At 42.4% G+C, this 18,173-nt stretch overlaps 1 protein-coding gene across 1 annotated transcript in view; it reads right to left on the reverse strand.

Moving 5' to 3' along the window:
- The window catches only part of LOC139465946 (uncharacterized), a 42,886-nt gene that overhangs the window by 7,016 nt on the left and 17,697 nt on the right, over positions 1 to 18,173 (reverse strand). Inside the window, exons 4-13 of the mRNA XM_071247956.1 lie at positions 16,499 to 16,614; positions 15,228 to 15,431; positions 14,435 to 14,616; positions 13,128 to 13,287; positions 10,784 to 10,907; positions 8,154 to 8,271; positions 4,867 to 5,038; positions 3,261 to 3,436; positions 1,498 to 1,632; positions 612 to 656 (exon numbers count right to left, since the gene is read on the reverse strand). Coding sequence (XP_071104057.1) covers positions 612 to 656; positions 1,498 to 1,632; positions 3,261 to 3,436; positions 4,867 to 5,038; positions 8,154 to 8,271; positions 10,784 to 10,907; positions 13,128 to 13,287; positions 14,435 to 14,616; positions 15,228 to 15,431; positions 16,499 to 16,614 — 1,432 coding nt within the window. The remainder of the gene's footprint in view (positions 1 to 611; positions 657 to 1,497; positions 1,633 to 3,260; positions 3,437 to 4,866; positions 5,039 to 8,153; positions 8,272 to 10,783; positions 10,908 to 13,127; positions 13,288 to 14,434; positions 14,617 to 15,227; positions 15,432 to 16,498; positions 16,615 to 18,173) is intronic.

Here is an 18,173-nt window from a genome sequence, read left to right on the forward strand (position 1 = left end):
CCATAGCGGCCTTAAGATGAATTTTCATGTTGTCAATCTGACACTGTAGGAAAATCACCATATTTTGGAAATGATCTAATCGGATAGGGTTATCCTCTGACAGATCCATTTCCACCGCATGCATTGAGGTTGTTGGTGGCTTAAATGACGGAGCTTGGAGAAGTTTTCATCCAATGACCACCACTGACACAACACAATCTGCTTCCCAATTGGGTACTTGCGCTAAGCTGAGATGCGTATTCAGTTCCACAGAGTCTGATCATTCAGAACAATGTTGACACACTCGCTTAGACGATGATCTGCTCTGGAGTCTAGTGTTTCCTCTATCAGAAGGCTTTGATGACCTGCCAGTCTGCTGGGACACTTGCTGTAGCGAGACAAGCAGTGATGTGAAGAAGGTGACCTTAGGTGTCATCAAGGTCACAGGACAGCGGCGGTGGTCAGTAAAAGTGGGACTTCAGAACAACAACTTTATTTCTTCACCCAGAAGCATCGTTGTTGCGCTGTCCTTCTTGTGGTCGTAAGGTAAGCAGTGAATGCGTTAAGGAGTAATACAGGTTAAGTAAAAAATATGATTTTCGTAAAACTCCAGCACACAAGAAAGAACCTACCTTCCATGCTGGACTCATGTATTCATGGCTATCTGTGAAGATCAGCTGAAAAATAAACATTGCAAACACTAGTAGGTCAAGAAACATTTATTTATTTTTTGACATTGGAAATGAGTAAATTATTCTTATTTCTTTGAAAAGGAGGTGAAACTGATTTCTTTCATAATGATATTCCTTCCTGTATCTGATCTGAGGCTTCACCAAACGTGTCAACCAGCAAGTAAGCAAGAAGGACTTGACATGGCTTCAAAATAACTACACTAGCTTCCGTCAACTGACCTCCGGAATAACCACACTAACTTCCATCTACTGACCTCCAGAATAACCACACTAACTTCCATCTACTCACCATGCTCACCCCCAGAATATTCATTCCCACTAGCTTCCATCTACTGACCACAAAAATAACCACACTTGCTTCCATCTACTGACCACAAAAATAACCACACTTGCTTCCATCTACTGACCTCCAGAATAACAACACTGGCTCCCATCTACTGACCTCCTGGATAACCATACTGGCTCCCATCTACTGACCACAAAAATAACTACACTAGCTTCCATCTACTGACCACAAAAATAACCACACTAGCTTCCATCTACTGACCACAAAAATAACCACACTTGCTTCCATCTACAGACCTCCAGATAACCACACTGGCTCCCATCTACTGACCTCCTGAATAACCACGCTGGCTCACATCTACTGACCTCCTGAATAACCAAACTATCTTTCATCTACGGACCACCAGAAAAACAACACTGGCTTCCATCTACGGACCACAAGAATAACAACACTGGCTCCCATCTACAGACCACCAGAATAACAACACTGGCTCCTATCTACTGACCTCCAGAATAACAACACTGGCTCCTATCTACTGACCTCTAGAATAACCACACTGGCTTTCATCACCATCTCACAGAACAGCCGGGCCTCGTATGCTCCGTACTCAAACTGCTTCTGGGGCCCTCTGTTTTCCACACTCTCAGTCAGCTGGCGACATGCTGACAGCACCGTCTAGGAAAACAAATAAATTTTAAAGTAGATGGAGTCATTGTGGACAATCAAAATAAATAAACAAACAATGGCTGAATATTTCTACCTTACTGATCAAAAAACAATTTATCACAAACTTTATGTCAAATGTTTTACATTTATTTACACAAAAACATACAAAACACATGTGAGCCGTGAAGATGCGGGGAAGAATAGGTCTCCAGCAACCCATGCTTGCAATTAAAAGGCAACTATGCTTGTCGTAAGAGGCGACTAAAGGGATCGGGTGGTCAGGCTCGCTGACTTGGTTGATGCATGTCATCGTATCCCAGTTGCGTGGATCAATGCTCATGATGTCAATCAATGGATTGTCTGGTCCAGACTCAATTGTTTACAGACCGCCGTCATATAGCTGGAATATTGCTGAGTTCGGCGTTAAACAACAAACAACAAACAACAAACAACAACAACTAAAAACACATGTAATCATAGAGAGAGAGTGAGTGAGTGGCTAACTTGGTCTTAACACTGCTTTGAACAGTATTCCACTTATATCACAGCATGTCAGGTTATTGTGGGAGGAAAGCCCAATGTGATGCAGAACTAAGACGTTTACAACTTCGGTGAAACCAATGAGCACCAGTACGGAGCTGACAAACCTCGAAACATAATCAGGCGAATCGGGTTTCGCATCCATAATCATAGAATTCTGGGACACTTTAAATGTATGGGTTGTCCTTGTGACCTAATCATAGAATTCTGGGACACTTTAAATGTCTGGGTTGTCCGTGTGACCTGATCATAGAATTCTGGGACACTTTAAATGTATGGGTTGTCCTTGTGACCTAATCATAGAATTCTGGGACACTTTAAATGTCTGGGTTGTCCGTGTGACCCAATCATAGAATTCTGGGACACTTTAAATGTATGGGTTGTCCGTGTGACCTAATCATAGTATTCTGGGACACTTTAAATGTCTGGGTTGTCCGTGTGACCCAATCATAGAATTCTGGGACACTTTAAATGTCTGGGTTGTCCGTGTGACCTGATCATAGAATTCTGGGACACTTTAAATGTCTGGGTTGTCCGTGTGACCCAATCATAGAATTCTGGGACACTTTAAATGTCTGGGTTGTCCGTGTGACCTGATCATAGAATTCTGGGACACTTTAAATGTCTGGGTTGTCCTTGTGACCTGATCATAGAATTCTGGGACACTTTAAATGTATGGGTTGTCCGTGTGACCTAATCATAGAATTCTGGGACACTTTAAATGTATGGGTTGTCCTTGTGACCTAATCATAGAATTCTGGGACACTTTAAATGTCTGGGTTGTCCGTGTGACCTAATCATAGAATTCTGGGACACTTTAAATATCTGGGTTGTCCATGTGACCTAATCATAGAATTCTGGGACACTTTAAATGTCTGGGTTGTCCGTGTGACCCAATCATAGAATTCTGGGACACTTTAAATGTCTGGGTTGTCCGTGTGCCCTAATCATAGAATTCTGGGACACTTTAAATGTCTGGGTTGTCCGTGTGACCTAATCATAGAATTCTGGGACACTTTAAATGTCTGGGTTGTCCGTGTGAACTAATCATAGAAAGGACAACACTTGAGGAAAGCAACATAACATCTCCCACCTACCATGTTTGGTTCAGCATACACCACCATGTAATCGACATCACTGTCAGGGGTAGATAACCCATACATGTAGCTCCCTGCCCGGGCCACCAGGAGTATTTGGCTGGGCTCCATCTTCTTGACTGGTCCTCCGATCATCTCCATCAGCTTCACCAGACTCGAGCGCTCATCCTCAATACCTGCACAGAGAACGACTCCCTCACAACAACATTACACATGAGGGCTGGACATAGTGATCACTGTACTTAAGGTGGACTTGTAGAGCTGATACGCTTAGCAGATTGTTTGGATCCATTTAACACTGGTCACAAAATGAACCCCTCCTTTTACTAACTTCCTCTTCCACACATGCACAGCATCAGGGCTAGATGATCAGACTGGTGACACATCGGGACCCCTAATCAGGGCTAGATGGTCAGACTGGTGACACACTGTGACCCCCAATCAGGGCTAGATGGTCAGACTGGTGACACACTGTCACCCCCAATCAGGGCTAGATGGTCAGACTGGTGGCACATCGCGACCCCTAATCACGGCTAGATGGTCAGACTGGTGGCACACTGTGACCCCCAATCAGGCCTAGATGGTCAGACTGGTGGCACATCGCGACACCTAATCAGGGCTAGATGATAAGACAGGTGACACACTGTGACCCCCAATCAGGGCTAGATGGTCAGACTGGTGGCACATCACGACACCTAATCAGGGCTAGATGATAAGACAGGTGACACACTGTGACCCCCAATCAGGGCTAGATGGTCAGACTGGTGGCACATCACGACACCTAATCAGGGCTAGATGATAAGACAGGTGGCACATCGTGACCCCCAATCAGGGCTAGATGATAAGACAGGTGGCACAGAGCAACCCCAATCAATGCTAGATGATAAGACAGGTGGCACATAGCGACCCCCAATCAAGGCTAGATGATTAGACAGGTGACACATTGCGACCCCCCAATTCAGGGCATCAGTGCTAGATGATCAGACTAGACAATATAGTGTGACCCTTTCATCCACAAGCATGCCATATGAACAGTGATGGTATTGGGGTTTAACAATGCAGTTAAGACTTGGATGAGTGAGTCAGTATTGTTTTACGCCGCTTTTAGCAATATTCCAGCAATATCAGGGTGGGGGACACCAGAAATGGGCTTCACACATTGTACCCATGTTGGGAATCGAACCCGGGTCTTCAGCGTGACGAGCGAACACTTTAATCACTAGGCTACCCGACCACCCCAAGACTTGGCTGAGGTGGATGGTTTCAGAGATAGGCACTTATTCTTTATGGTATTTATGACAGGGTTCCTGTGCAAACATTCTGGGTGTAATACATGGGAACATGTCTTGTCAGAGACACAAGAAAAACAAGACACAGAGTACATAACCTTAAAGTGTCAGAACAGTTGTGTGTGAGGCATTTCCTAAAACAAACATGGGACAAAGAAAGCTATGTATCCCTGATCTTGCATTTCACATGTTATGTTTAACTAAGGAGACTTTGATCTACGACTGTTAAACAAACTACATCTGAATCACCGGTCGACAGTCTCAACACCAGCCTAGCAGGCACATCCGGGAACTGTGTCCGGGAACTGTGTACATACATGTGAGAGGATGGAGTTGTCTCCCCTGTAGCCTCGTCGACGCCATCCAGCCACCAATGACTTGCTCTAATTCTGCTGGCTTTGAAAACTGAAATGACTTGAGCTTAGCATCAAGTTCCTCTTTCCATTCGACGAGGATGGGGAAGAACTCGTGTTTGGTACCCCCACCTTCCTGTAAAACACAAACATCCAACAAACATGATCCAATCATCAGCACTAGGAAACTAGGCAGATGTAAACAATCCTCTTACAAATATCATCTTTGATTGGGAATGAAATATTTTTCATGCGTCTTTGGCCCATGTTTACCAAATATATTGGCCAATTTTAACATGTATGATACATAAATTTTACCCTGTGTTCCATTGGTAATTGTAACAGGCCATAAATTAATTACAAGAAAACAGCATATTATCACTATCCCCTGCCATGGGGCAACTGAGAATTTTATTTGTTCATATAGAAGTGAATATAAACTATAAACAAAGAGTCTGAAAAAGTTTAAAGAAGAGATAGGCACAAGGGTTGTGTAGATTGATTGGTTGGTTTGTTGTTTTACGCCGCAGTCAGCAATATTCCAGCTATATGACGGCAGTCTGTAAATAATCGAGTTTGGACCAGACAATCCAGTGATTGACAACATGAGCATGGATCCACAGCGAGCCTGACCAACCGATCCCGTTAGTCGCCTTTTACGACAAGCATAGTCACCTTTTACAGCAAGCATGGGTTGTGTAGAAACAAAGTTGAAAAGCATGGAGCAAGGGACATAACTCTGTACAAAAAATAAGTTACTGCATCAATTTTCGAACTCAGTCTTGACAAGTATTTCTTATTTAAGAATATTTTTGACATACCTACAACTCGCTTTCAGTCATATAATTTCAATAGTTTCTGAGAAAACTATGCACTAAGTTGAAAAGCACACAGCAAAAAATATTTTTTATTTCCTCTCACAATACGTTAGAAGTTTTAAAGATAAATTTTCAACAGGTTTAATTGTAGTTTTTTAAATAATGTATAAAGTAAATGAGTTTGGCTGAAACATTTTACTTATTTCTGGTCAGCGGATTAAAGTCATTTCATTGTTTGTCATTTCATTGTTTGTCATTTCATTGTTTGTCATTTCATTGGGTGGTCACAGTTCCCCAAAGGTTGTTCTGACGTGACCTGTAATGGGATGTCCTTGGCGATAGCGAGAACTTGTATCTGATTTTAATGAGATTGAGGTAATCTAAGCATTAATTGTGTATTGTTAAGCAAGTTTATCTCTACAGCGGTTGTAATATGTATATATATTATGTGAATACAACATGAGGCTAAGACCTTAACCACAGCATCACTTCATGATGTAAATGTATGGTTCTGGGGTGAATGAGTGAGTGAGGTTTAACACCGTTTTGAATAGTACTTCAGTTATATCATGTTAGCTTGGTGAGCGAGAAAAGCTCTAAGCAATGTAGGTCCCACATGTTAACCACTTCAGTGAAACCCACGAGAATGAGTATGGTACTGACAAACCAAGAAACATAATCATGACAAATGTTGGATTCAAACCTATAATCACAGGTTTCTGGAATGCCAAAAGAATGCAACTCCACGCTGTGCCCCAGATTACTTGGATTACAGTGACCAGCCACTCTATTCATGCTGTTCTCGCAATTACTGCTCATGGCCATCGACAATACAAGATTTTAGTATCTTGCAGTGGGGTAGAAGAGTGGGGGCGGAGTAGGCAAGCGGTCAAAAGCCCCATGTTAGCAAGCACCAGGGCCCCGTTCCACAAAGCGATCTTAGTGCTACGTTGATCGTAAGCCTATGCTGAAGTATGGGAGTTACGACCAACTTAGCACTAAGATCGCTTTGTGGAACGGGTTCCAGGTGCTGAGATCATATCCTGCTAGTGTCCAGGTTGTTATTCAGCCTTGGAACCAACAATGTTGACAGGTCTTTATAGTGTTGTCACTACCCCTAGTGACAGTACATCCACCCTGTGCACTCAAAAGAACCCACTTGTCCAATGGTAGATGACCAGATGGTGGAAACACGATTACATACATATACCCGGAACACAAGTGTGTGGTGTCACCCTGGGCAAGTGACTTAGTTCAAATGTGCCTGGACACGCAGCTGGGAATGGTTACGCAATATGTGAGGTTGATGTAAAACCCTCTAGTAACCCTCAGCAGCTTCGGTTGTATACTCCTCAGGGAGTTGAGAATGATAACTGGAATGCAAACAGATCCACCGGTCGTGGATCAAATAAAACCGCATTTGAGCAGACACTAGTACCTGGATACCTACGGTGTAAAAATGGATAGTATAAAATTTTAAATCTTACATGAATTTACTAGCTGTTTCAGATAGTTATATACAGTATCCCAAGCCATCACTATTCTAAATATATCGCTGGATCAACTAGTTTCATGGAGTCACAGGATCACCTTCATAGCGATAGAATATCCGATATTCTGAACGTCATAAACCACCTGTCATGACATACCTCAGAGGTCCAGATAACTTTTTGAGCAGTTGAGTTTTTACTCTAGGGTTTCTATCTTTTTTTACATTTTTCATTGGGTAACCAATATTTTTTCACTCATCTATTCAGCACTCTATTGGGTTTTTCGCCAAATTAGTGAACGTTTTAAGATTTTTAAAAAAATGAAATAATGTTTTACATGTATATAACTGTGCAAAATATAGAGGCTTGAAAGTAAATTAGCTTGTAACTGTGTCGGAAATTAGCCCCTTTGTACGTATGCTGAAAAAGCTTTATTGGGTATTTACGCATGATGGTTTTATACCTTTGACTTTTTCATTTAATGCATGCGATTTTGAACGCAAGTTAATTGAAAGTAATTGGGTTTTGAATATTTTGGGGGGGTATTTTACGCAATTACGCTTCTTATCTGTAGCTCTGATACCTAAAACTCAGTAAACATAAGTGTCGGATATAACTGCCTACCCGCCTGCCCATAGCTAGTAACTTTTCTGTCGGGCTGAATGAAACTTTCCACCTGCCTGACTGTCTGGCAGATAATTTTAAGATTACTTACGTATTCAGTTTTATCACAACTCCTTGTAGATTCTCACATAATTGTTTGCATTATTTCAACAGAATCGAATGTCATCTGTCTCTTATTTTATTGGACATTCTTTAATATTTAAAATGTCTGAATGCTTGCAGGTAACTTTGAAGATGGGCAGGCAACACTTATGGGACATTTGCCTGACTGTCTTGTTGGGTTTTAAAATTATTTCAAACACTGGTAAAGATGACTCACCTGATACATTGACTTGAGGATGTTCAGTGCTTTCCTGCCTATGTCAGACAAGTCATCCTCCTCCACCTGACTACAGACAGACCGACCGGCCAGGACCTGCTCAAGATGGTGCAGGAGTCTACACAACACAGTAACAACGTGTCAGACAAGTCTCCCTCCTCCACCTGACAACAGACAGACCGACCGGCCAGGACCTGCTCAAGGTGGTGCAGGAGTCTACACAACACAGTAACAATGTGTCAGACAAGTCACCCTCCTCCACCTGACTACAGACAGACCGACCGGCCAGGACCTGCTCAAGGTGGTGCAGGAGTCTACACAACACAGTAACAATGTGTCAGACAAGTCACCCTCCTCCACCTGACTACAGACAGACCATCCGGCCAGGATCCGCTCAAGGTGGTGCAGGAGTCTACACAACACAGTAACAACGTGTCAGACAAGTCTCCCTCCACCACCTGACTACAGACAGACCACCCGGCCAGGACCCGCTCAAGGTGGTGCAGGAGTCTACACAACACAGTAACAATGTGTCAGACAAGTCTCCCTCCTCCACCTGACTACAGACAGACCGACCGGCCAGGACCCGCTCAAGGTGGTGCAGGAGTCTACACAACACAGTAACAATGTGTCAGACAAGTCTCCCTCCTCCACCTGACTACAGACAGACCGACCGGCCAGGACCCGCTCAAGGTGGTGCAGGAGTCTACACAACACAGTAACAATGTGTTAGACAAGTCTCCCTCCTCCACCTGACTACAGACAGACCGACCAGCCAGGACCCGCTCAAGGTAGTGCAGGAGTCTACACAACACAGTAACAATGTGTCAGACAAGTCACCCTCCTCCACCTGACTACAGACAGACCGACCGGCCAGGACCCGCTCAAGATGGTGCAGGAGTCTACACAACACAGTAACAATGTGTCAGAAAAGTCACCCTCCTCCACCTGACTACAGACAGACCGACCGGCCAGGACCTGCTCAAGGTGGTGCAGGAGTCTACACAACACAGTAACAACGTGTCAGACAAGTCTCCCTCCTCCACCTGACAACAGACAGACCACCCGGCCAGGAAATGCTCAAGGTGGTGCAGGAGTCTACACAACACAGTAACAATGTGTCAGACAAGTCTCCCTCCACCACCTGACTACAGACAGACCGACCGGCCAGGACCCGCTCAAGGTGGTGCAGGAGTCTACACAACACAGTAACAATGTGTCAGACAAGTCATCCTCCTCCACCGGACTACAGACAGACCGACCAGCCAGGACCCGCTCAAGGTGGTGCAGGAGTCTACACAACACAGTAACAACGTGTCAGACAAGTCTCCCTCCTCCATCTGACTACAGACAGACCGCCCGGCCAGGACCCGCTCAAGGTGGTGCAGGAGTCTACACAACACAGTAACAATGTGTCAGACAAGTCTCCCTCCTCCACCTGACTACAGACAGACCGACCGGCCAGGACCCGCTCAAGATGGTGCAGGAGTCTACACAGCACAGTAACAATGTGTCAGACAAGTCTCCCTCCTCCACCTGACTACAGACAGACCGCCCGGCCAGGACCCGCTCAAGGTGGTGCAGGAGTCTACACAGCACAGTAACAATGTGTCAGACAAGTCATCCTCCTCCACCTGACTACAGACAGACCGACCGGCCAGGACCTGCTCAAGGTGGTGCAGGAGTCTACACAACACAGTAACAACGTGTCAGACAAGTCTCCCTCCTCCACCTGACAACAGACAGACCACCCGGCCAGGAAATGCTCAAGGTGGTGCAGGAGTCTACACAACACAGTAACAATGTGTCAGACAAGTCTCCCTCCACCACCTGACTACAGACAGACCGACCGGCCAGGACCCGCTCAAGGTGGTGCAGGAGTCTACACAACACAGTAACAATGTGTCAGACAAGTCATCCTCCTCCACCGGACTACAGACAGACCGACCAGCCAGGACCCGCTCAAGGTGGTGCAGGAGTCTACACAACACAGTAACAACGTGTCAGACAAGTCTCCCTCCTCCACCTGACTACAGACAGACCGCCCGGCCAGGACCCGCTCAAGGTGGTGCAGGAGTCTACACAACACAGTAACAATGTGTCAGACAAGTCTCCCTCCTCCACCTGACTACAGACAGACCGACCGGCCAGGACCCGCTCAAGATGGTGCAGGAGTCTACACAGCACAGTAACAATGTGTCAGACAAGTCTCCCTCCTCCACCTGACTACAGACAGACCGCCCGGCCAGGACCCGCTCAAGGTGGTGCAGGAGTCTACACAGCACAGTAACAATGTGTCAGACAAGTCTCCCTCCTTGTACCAAATTTTGTTTTTTTTATTGTTTAATGCCACAATCAGCAATATTCTAGCTATATGACGGTGGTCTGAAAATAATTGAGTCTGGACCAGACAATCCTGTGACTGACTTCATAAGCATCGATCCACACAATTGGGATACCATGACATGCATCACTCAAGTCAGCGAGTCTGACCACCGATCCTGTAATTAGTTTCTTACGACAAGCACATTCACCTTTTATGGCAAGCAACGGTTGCTGAAGACCTATTTTAGCCCGGATGTTCACGGGTCGCATGTTGCATGACATTGCCATGGTTACTGAGTGCTCACCTGCATGACTCACACAGCTGGAAGAAGGTGGTCGTGTCCTTCAGCTTCAGGCCGCCTGTCTTCCTCTTCTTGCTGATGCCTCCAACTGCCTGCCCCCGCGACGCCTCCACAAACCCCCGGGACCCTGACACAAACCACCCATATACAGACATGTAGAATGTCTACCACAGAGCTACAGATTAGCAGCATATTTGCGTAAAATATCTAATACCCAATTACTTTCAAATAACTTGCGTACAGACATGCATGCATTAAATGAAAAACTCAAATGTATATTAAAACAGCACTAATAAATACCCAATGAAGCTTTTTCAGAATGCGTACAAAGGAGTTAATTTTCGAAACACAATTACGAACTAATTTACTTTCCGAGTCAAGCCTATATATTTAGAAAGTTATGTACATCTAAAACATCTATGACCAAGGGCAACATCTGGTGTACCATCCAGACCTTGGAGATACTTCCACTTTCACAAAAGAACTTAATCCTCAACTCCAGCCCACAAACAACCCCATGTTTGACACCAGCCCCCAGGAACCTGCCACTAACCATCCACATACACCTACCTATAAGGGATATTTCATGTGTCCAGTGAAATGAGATGTACCTCTCATCTTGTGATGTGGAAAAGGATATTTTTCCGCAGCCATGAGTGAAATATCTTCTCTTCCACGACAGGAGATGTACATCATATTTCACTGGACACATGAAATATCCTACCTATGTTATACTTCATTTGTTGTTGACAGTTATTTTCAATGAAATTCCCAAAACAATAAAAAAGCAAATTCTAAATTCTCCCTTGTATACACATTGGCCTTTTCACACATGGCTTCCTACACACAAACAAGATATAGTGCTAATTATAAAAAATATATAAAAAGTAACAAAAAATAATAATAAACTCCATAAAATACTTTAACTATTTTTTTTAATTTATGGAGTGCTGAGATTCCATTTTACACTTTCTGAATTAATGAACACTTATATTCTGTTTGAGGTATTTAATCTAATCACAGACGCTCTAAAATATCTAATTTTGAACAGCAAACATGGCGCTGAACAAATCAGGGAGTTGTGATGAGTTAGCAATTCATTTGAAGCACGGCTGTTAAAATAGGAAGAGTTTCAAACAAATAACACATCAGAAGAACTGCTATCCAGTAAATCTTTTACTGGATGTAAAATATCTTCACTGTCAACACAGAAATGTAAGTGTTCCGAAACCCATGACAGACGCACCGGCAGGTAACTTCATTACCTGTAGTTCCAGCAAAGTGGTATTTTTACTGCAGTTAACATATGACTTTTCTGACACTGCCGTGAAAATATTACTTTTCTGTCACTGCTGTGAAAATATTACTTTTCAAAGCTTAAGAAATCTCAGTCTTTCACACTTAAGTATATAATAAATTGTGAGATACTGGACTCAGACACACCTTCACAAAGTTGGAACAGTCACAGTGCTAAGATGGCCTTGTGGAATAGATTCCATACATTATACATTTTCAATTATAACAATTATGTAGTCATGTCCATTGTAAAACAAGAACAACAAAATATATACTACTACATAGCATGTTGGGTTGGGACGGGTAACTCGGGTACTCGGGTTGAGTGGATCCTGAGTGAGACCTGGGTACCCACATGACTCTCCGGACCCATGGTTAGTCCCGTGACATACTGTTTAATGACATTAACAATAAAACTCAATGGTTTAAATACACAACAAGTATAGCTAATGTTCACATTTCTTTCTCACTTTGCAGGCATTCGTTCTGACTTTTACATGTTCGAGTAAGGATGGTTTAAATACACAACAAGTATAGCTAATGTTCACATTTCTTTCTCACTTTGCAGGCATTCGTTCTGACTTTTACATGTTCGAGTAAGGATGGTTTAAATACACAACAAGTATAGCTAATGTTCACATTTCTTTCTCACTTTGCAGGTATTCGTTCTGACTTTTACATGTTCAAGTAAGGATAAAGCGTCTATCAAATGTAGAGTATACATTATGAAATCATTTATACGTGTATGTAAATAGTTTTTGCCAGGGCTGCGGTAAAACAATTCCCATTGGGACCTATAGCGGGTATCCGGGTAGGACCAGGAAATGGGTGCCGGGTACCGGGGTACTAAATTTGGACTCGCCCCAGCTCTAACAGCATGGATGGGTGAGTTAGTGAGGGAGCCAGGTCTTACTCCTGTTGAAGCAATACCTAAGCAAAATCTGGGGATTGCCGGAAATGACCTTCACACATTGTATCCATGTGGGGAATCGAACCAAGGCCTCTGACGTGAAAAAGCAGTGCGTGCGTGTAAAATGTAGATGATGCGTACCCATGACCTGTGTGTGCTGCAGTCTCGTGGTGAGAGCGGTCCACTCTGTGCTGTCATACAGCACTGCCTGTTGGCCACACAACAAAGATTCCACAAAGCGAGTCCGACCCTTGGCCAGAAAGTGTCCGAAGTGAGACAACTCCACCGCCTGCAGCCAGCCCTGAAACCAATTAGAGGACTGTCTGGTGCGTTGGGACAACTTTTGATAGAACATACTTCTACACTATTACCAGATTTAAACTATGTCCTTAGAACAGTTTGATGACAGTCAGGGTCCTAGAGAATGAATTGATATGAAACCATAATTTGGCAGTGAATGAGTGAGTATGATTTTACACCGCTTTCACCAATATTCCAGCAATATCACTTTGTGGAACACCAGAAATTGGCTTCACGAATTGTACTCATGTTGCGAAATAAAAACTTCTAGTCTGTTAAACCGAGACTACTAAATTGTACAGAGGACAAGTTAAATTCCAGTGACGGTAGTCCTCATGGACTACTCACATTTAAGGGCTTGTTTATGGACTAGTTCCCAATGTCTCAATTTTGCTAAAAACATGACAAATTGGAAATGAATAAAACTGAGAGAAAATATAAACATAGTAAACATGGTAGCAGGAATAGCTACCAACTCCTCGGACTAGTGAAATAGGATTACAATACTCCTCTGGATTTTCTTAAAAAAACAAATTTATAAGACCCAAAGCAACACAATACACCAATACTTTTGTGAACCTCAGCGTCTGAAGGATAGGACATGTTTGTCTGGAGCATCTAGATATTTCACAGGTTGTCAATACATGTACCCTGTAACTGTGGGAGTCATGACAGACCTTCCCTTGACATGAGTGAGTGAGTATGGTTTTATGCCGCTTTTAGCAATATTCCAGCAATATCACAGTGGGGACACCAGAAATGGGCTTCACACATTGTACCATTGTACATTACATGTCGGGAATCGAACCCGGGTCTTCGGCATGACGATGAACCTCAAGGCTACCCAACAGCCCCCTCTTGACATGAAGAAACATTGACGAGATAACTTGTTCACATGTTCTGGCCATGATATTGCAGGAACAAAAAGCGTCATAAAATAACACAAGATTTTTTAACACTAAAGAATCAGGACGCCGTTGTACAAAACAACCTGTCAGTACGACTGTCGTAAGTCTTTGTAAAGGTATAGGCTCAGAACGCTTTGTACACCCTGGTATCTCAAGTCCCCCAAGTTCTTGTCACATGACCCATGAGTATTGAAATCAATCTGAATATCCAGGATATGATAACATTGTGATGGTTCTCACCAGGTCGATGACCTTCCCTTCTATCTGATTATGTGGGTTTGCGGGTGTGAAGAACTGGTCATCATGCCCAACATAAACCACTAGAATAATGTTGTGTCGAGCTTGCTCCCCTCGCTCTCGCTGGGATGCTGAATACCACGGACATGTCAACATCACTGCCGTCAGCACCTTCCGGGCCCGCCCTGGAAGAGATCACAAGTTGTTTACAAGTTACAACTCAGGCCAGGCTGCACCAGAAGCGGGGTTTTGCCACAAAATCAATGTTCCCGTTTACCGGTAATTACCAGTTTTGTACCGGCCAAATTAGGCTTGGACCGGTAATTCATGTGACTGCCAGTCCCTGTGGACCGGCAAATAAATTACCTTATAATCTTGGTTGTTGAATAAAACATCGGCTATATTCATATAAGTATATTTTCCAACAAAGTTAGCTTGTCTCTTACCATCAGGGTTTACCCTTGTTTATTTTTATTGCAAGGAAATAACATTTGACGTATAGATCTAACTATGTTACATCAAAAATGACGTCATTGCATTTAACATGTTGTTGAAAGAATTAAAACCCGGCGATGTTCATACATTTCTTTAGCTGTTGAAAGTTGGGACTCACAAAAATTAGGGGGAATGGTAATTTTTAGAGATGCCAGTCCACTAGGACTTGCAGGTTCAAAAGCCAGCAGGAACACTGAAAATACCCTTTGTAGTAACTATCATATTTTGTGCTGAATAACTTTCAAATATTCTTTTTCAAAAACACAACTTCTTCCAGGGTTGTCTTGCATGTGATATTTACCTTCAAACACCTTAGACAACAAAGCACCAAACTTGTCCTTGACCTCTGACGTGAGTGAGGTCGGTACATGCATCAAGGTGAGCTGTCGGAGCTCCTGGAGCGGGAGCTCATTGATAGACATTGCAACATAGTTGTCAAAGCTCCCCTCAACCTGAGATTTGATGTCACGCAGCTCATCCAGAGTTGACCGGATCTTGACGGACACTAGAAATGGGGATATTGTAATCAACTTCATTTAAAATAAGTTACAATAGAAACAGGGTCTGTTGTATCTACAGGAAAATACCAGCTAGAGCTAGACACCGATTAAATACAAGTGTTGAATAAGCATTACCAAATTATGCTGTAATTTACATAACAACCAAGAAGCTTATATCAACACTTCCTGCAAGTAAACTAGCTATACACTTTTTATCTATTGTCAGTAAACTATTAAAGTTCACAGATGCTTTTTTCATTGAGGTGAGGTGAGGTGAAATGGGGTTTAACGTTGCGTCCAAGATTATTGCACTTATATAGTGACGTGCATGCAAGTCTGTGTGTGTGTATGTGGCTGCTTGTACTTGTCCGGACTGATGCCAATTTTTAGTGCTAGCCCACTGAGATACCATGACGCAATTTAACAAGAATAACCCGCTGAGACACAGTATACTGACTCCGAACCGACCAGTCCTTGTTTTTTTATCCCCTTAATGCCGAACACCAGACAGGGTAACAACAACACCATCTTTTAACATCTTTCGGTATGGCGTGGCCAGGTATCAATCCCTGGACCTTCCACCTACCAGGTGGACGCTCAACCACTAGACCATGGAGGAGGTTCCTATTTCATAAATTCTTTGTTTATCTATACAGACAATCTGGAGGGATAGTAGTATCGGTTGTCAAAAATGAAGTAATATTTTGAAAGTTTTACATTAACTTGGACTTTTATGATACTTATCCTATCTCACACTTTGCATTTCTTCCTTCTTCACCTCTTGATGTTGAAACATGCTTGAACAAAGTTTCCAGCTTCCATTTGTATTGGGGGTCACCATGGTGATGCTGGGATGTGTTCGGGCGAAATGTTCTCAGAAGCTGAAAACTTTGTTCAAGCATGTTTCCACATCAAGATCGAAAGAAGAAGGAATAAATGTATAGTGTAAGATAGGACAGGTTTAAAAATTTACTAGTTATTTGAGCAATGTTTGACAACCTCTTCACCATCGCATACAATATTTCAGTAGACTAATAACCTGCTTTGAAAGTGCCCTGCTTATTCCACAAACCTCCATCACTGTATTGCACTGGCGAACTCTTCACCTTCAGTCGAAGTTGTTCAAGGCTTTGTAGAGACTGTGTGGCGAGCTTCAGTGCTTCAGCATCTACATCCTTCTTCTCGGGACTGACCAACATACACAGAACTTCATGTGATGAAGTGGAAAATATGTAAAACAATACAGCATTCTTCAAGGACTAGAATGAAATCAGTTATAAATATTGTAGTAGGTGTTAATTCTGCAGCTTGTAAATATGTATGTATTTTTAGTGTAGATAAGGTATCATGTCTTTTCTATTTCAGCTTGTTGATTCAACAGAGGGTTGTGTCATTTCCTGGTTTCTATCTATCATTAGTTGTGTCCTTATCAGTATTTGCTACTGATAACTTTCTACTGGGTCAAAGGTCAATGGTCCAGTCTATTTTACTTCCAAGGGTGTTTTATTCTATTGTTTGCTCGTCATTAGGTTTACCTGTTGTTACCCAATTAGTATACCTTTCAATTCAAATCCCTTTCTCACCTGCCATTGCTAATCTTATGCTGCACACACCCACCTGCACTGCACAGCAATGGATTGAGTATCAAGTTATCAAGGTTAGTAATCATAATTAATCTGTATCAATCTAAACATTATAATTTCAATCATTAGTATAAATCAAGTAATAAATAATAAAATAGGTTTTAAATAACTTGTAAACATAAACAAACGATAGGTTGAGTGAATGATGTGAGTGTGATGAGATTAGGGTCTGATTCATGAGTATTGCTTATCTATACATATATTTTATATTTCAATGCATTGGTTATTTGGTATTTTGTGTATTTTTGGTATTTGATGCATATTTGCTATTATTTAGTAAATCTGGTGTATTTCTAGACTTTGTACATATCTCTCTAGATGTATGCATGTATTTATTGATAGTTGTATGAATGAATGACTGAAGTTGTATTTCAGTGATGCATGTATATGCCGTGATTATATATGTTATTTACAATATTATAATTAATATTGTATCTTTATCAAGTTTCATGTGACTGTCGAATGAGACGACTGGCAGAAGGCATGTTACACTCTCGTGTCACACACAGGGAGTGTCTTCTATATGCCTTGCTGAATAAACTGAATTTTCTCACAACCCCGTGGACTGTAATCTCTTGCAACTAAGGATTACACATAAGGTCTACAACATTGGAGCCCCCAGTGAGGATTCAGCGGTGTTCCAGCGTCTCAGCAGTGACCAACATAGACTTGATGATGTGCTGCTAGGTATATTTTTGTGATGTGCTTCATAGAGACAAACTGATATATCAATTTGATAGCAGTTTCTATAATTGATTTGATTTTCATTTATCAATTACTGGATAAGTGATTGACTTGTGATACAGTGATTCGGTTTTCCATCCACTATGACTGAGTCCATATCTACTTCCATCAGATGAATTGAAGATATCTCCAAGAATAGTATACTTTGTATAACTAGACTTTCACCATAAAGGCATTCAGATCATGTCGCCATAAAGGCACAGACTAACCACACTGTGTTGTTTACTTCCAGTGTTGTGTTCATTTCTATCATTACTTCTGCATTTATATTCTGTATAAGATTTATGTTTTGATATTTACATTTGTGTGACATATTCATATGCATACATTTATCCTTGTTTAAACACCAGCAATTATGAA

Source organism: Haliotis cracherodii, unplaced genomic scaffold, assembly GCF_022045235.1.
Source record: "Haliotis cracherodii isolate W230 unplaced genomic scaffold, xgHalCrac1.p SCAF_18, whole genome shotgun sequence".
Lineage (NCBI taxonomy): Eukaryota > Metazoa > Mollusca > Gastropoda > Lepetellida > Haliotidae > Haliotis > Haliotis cracherodii.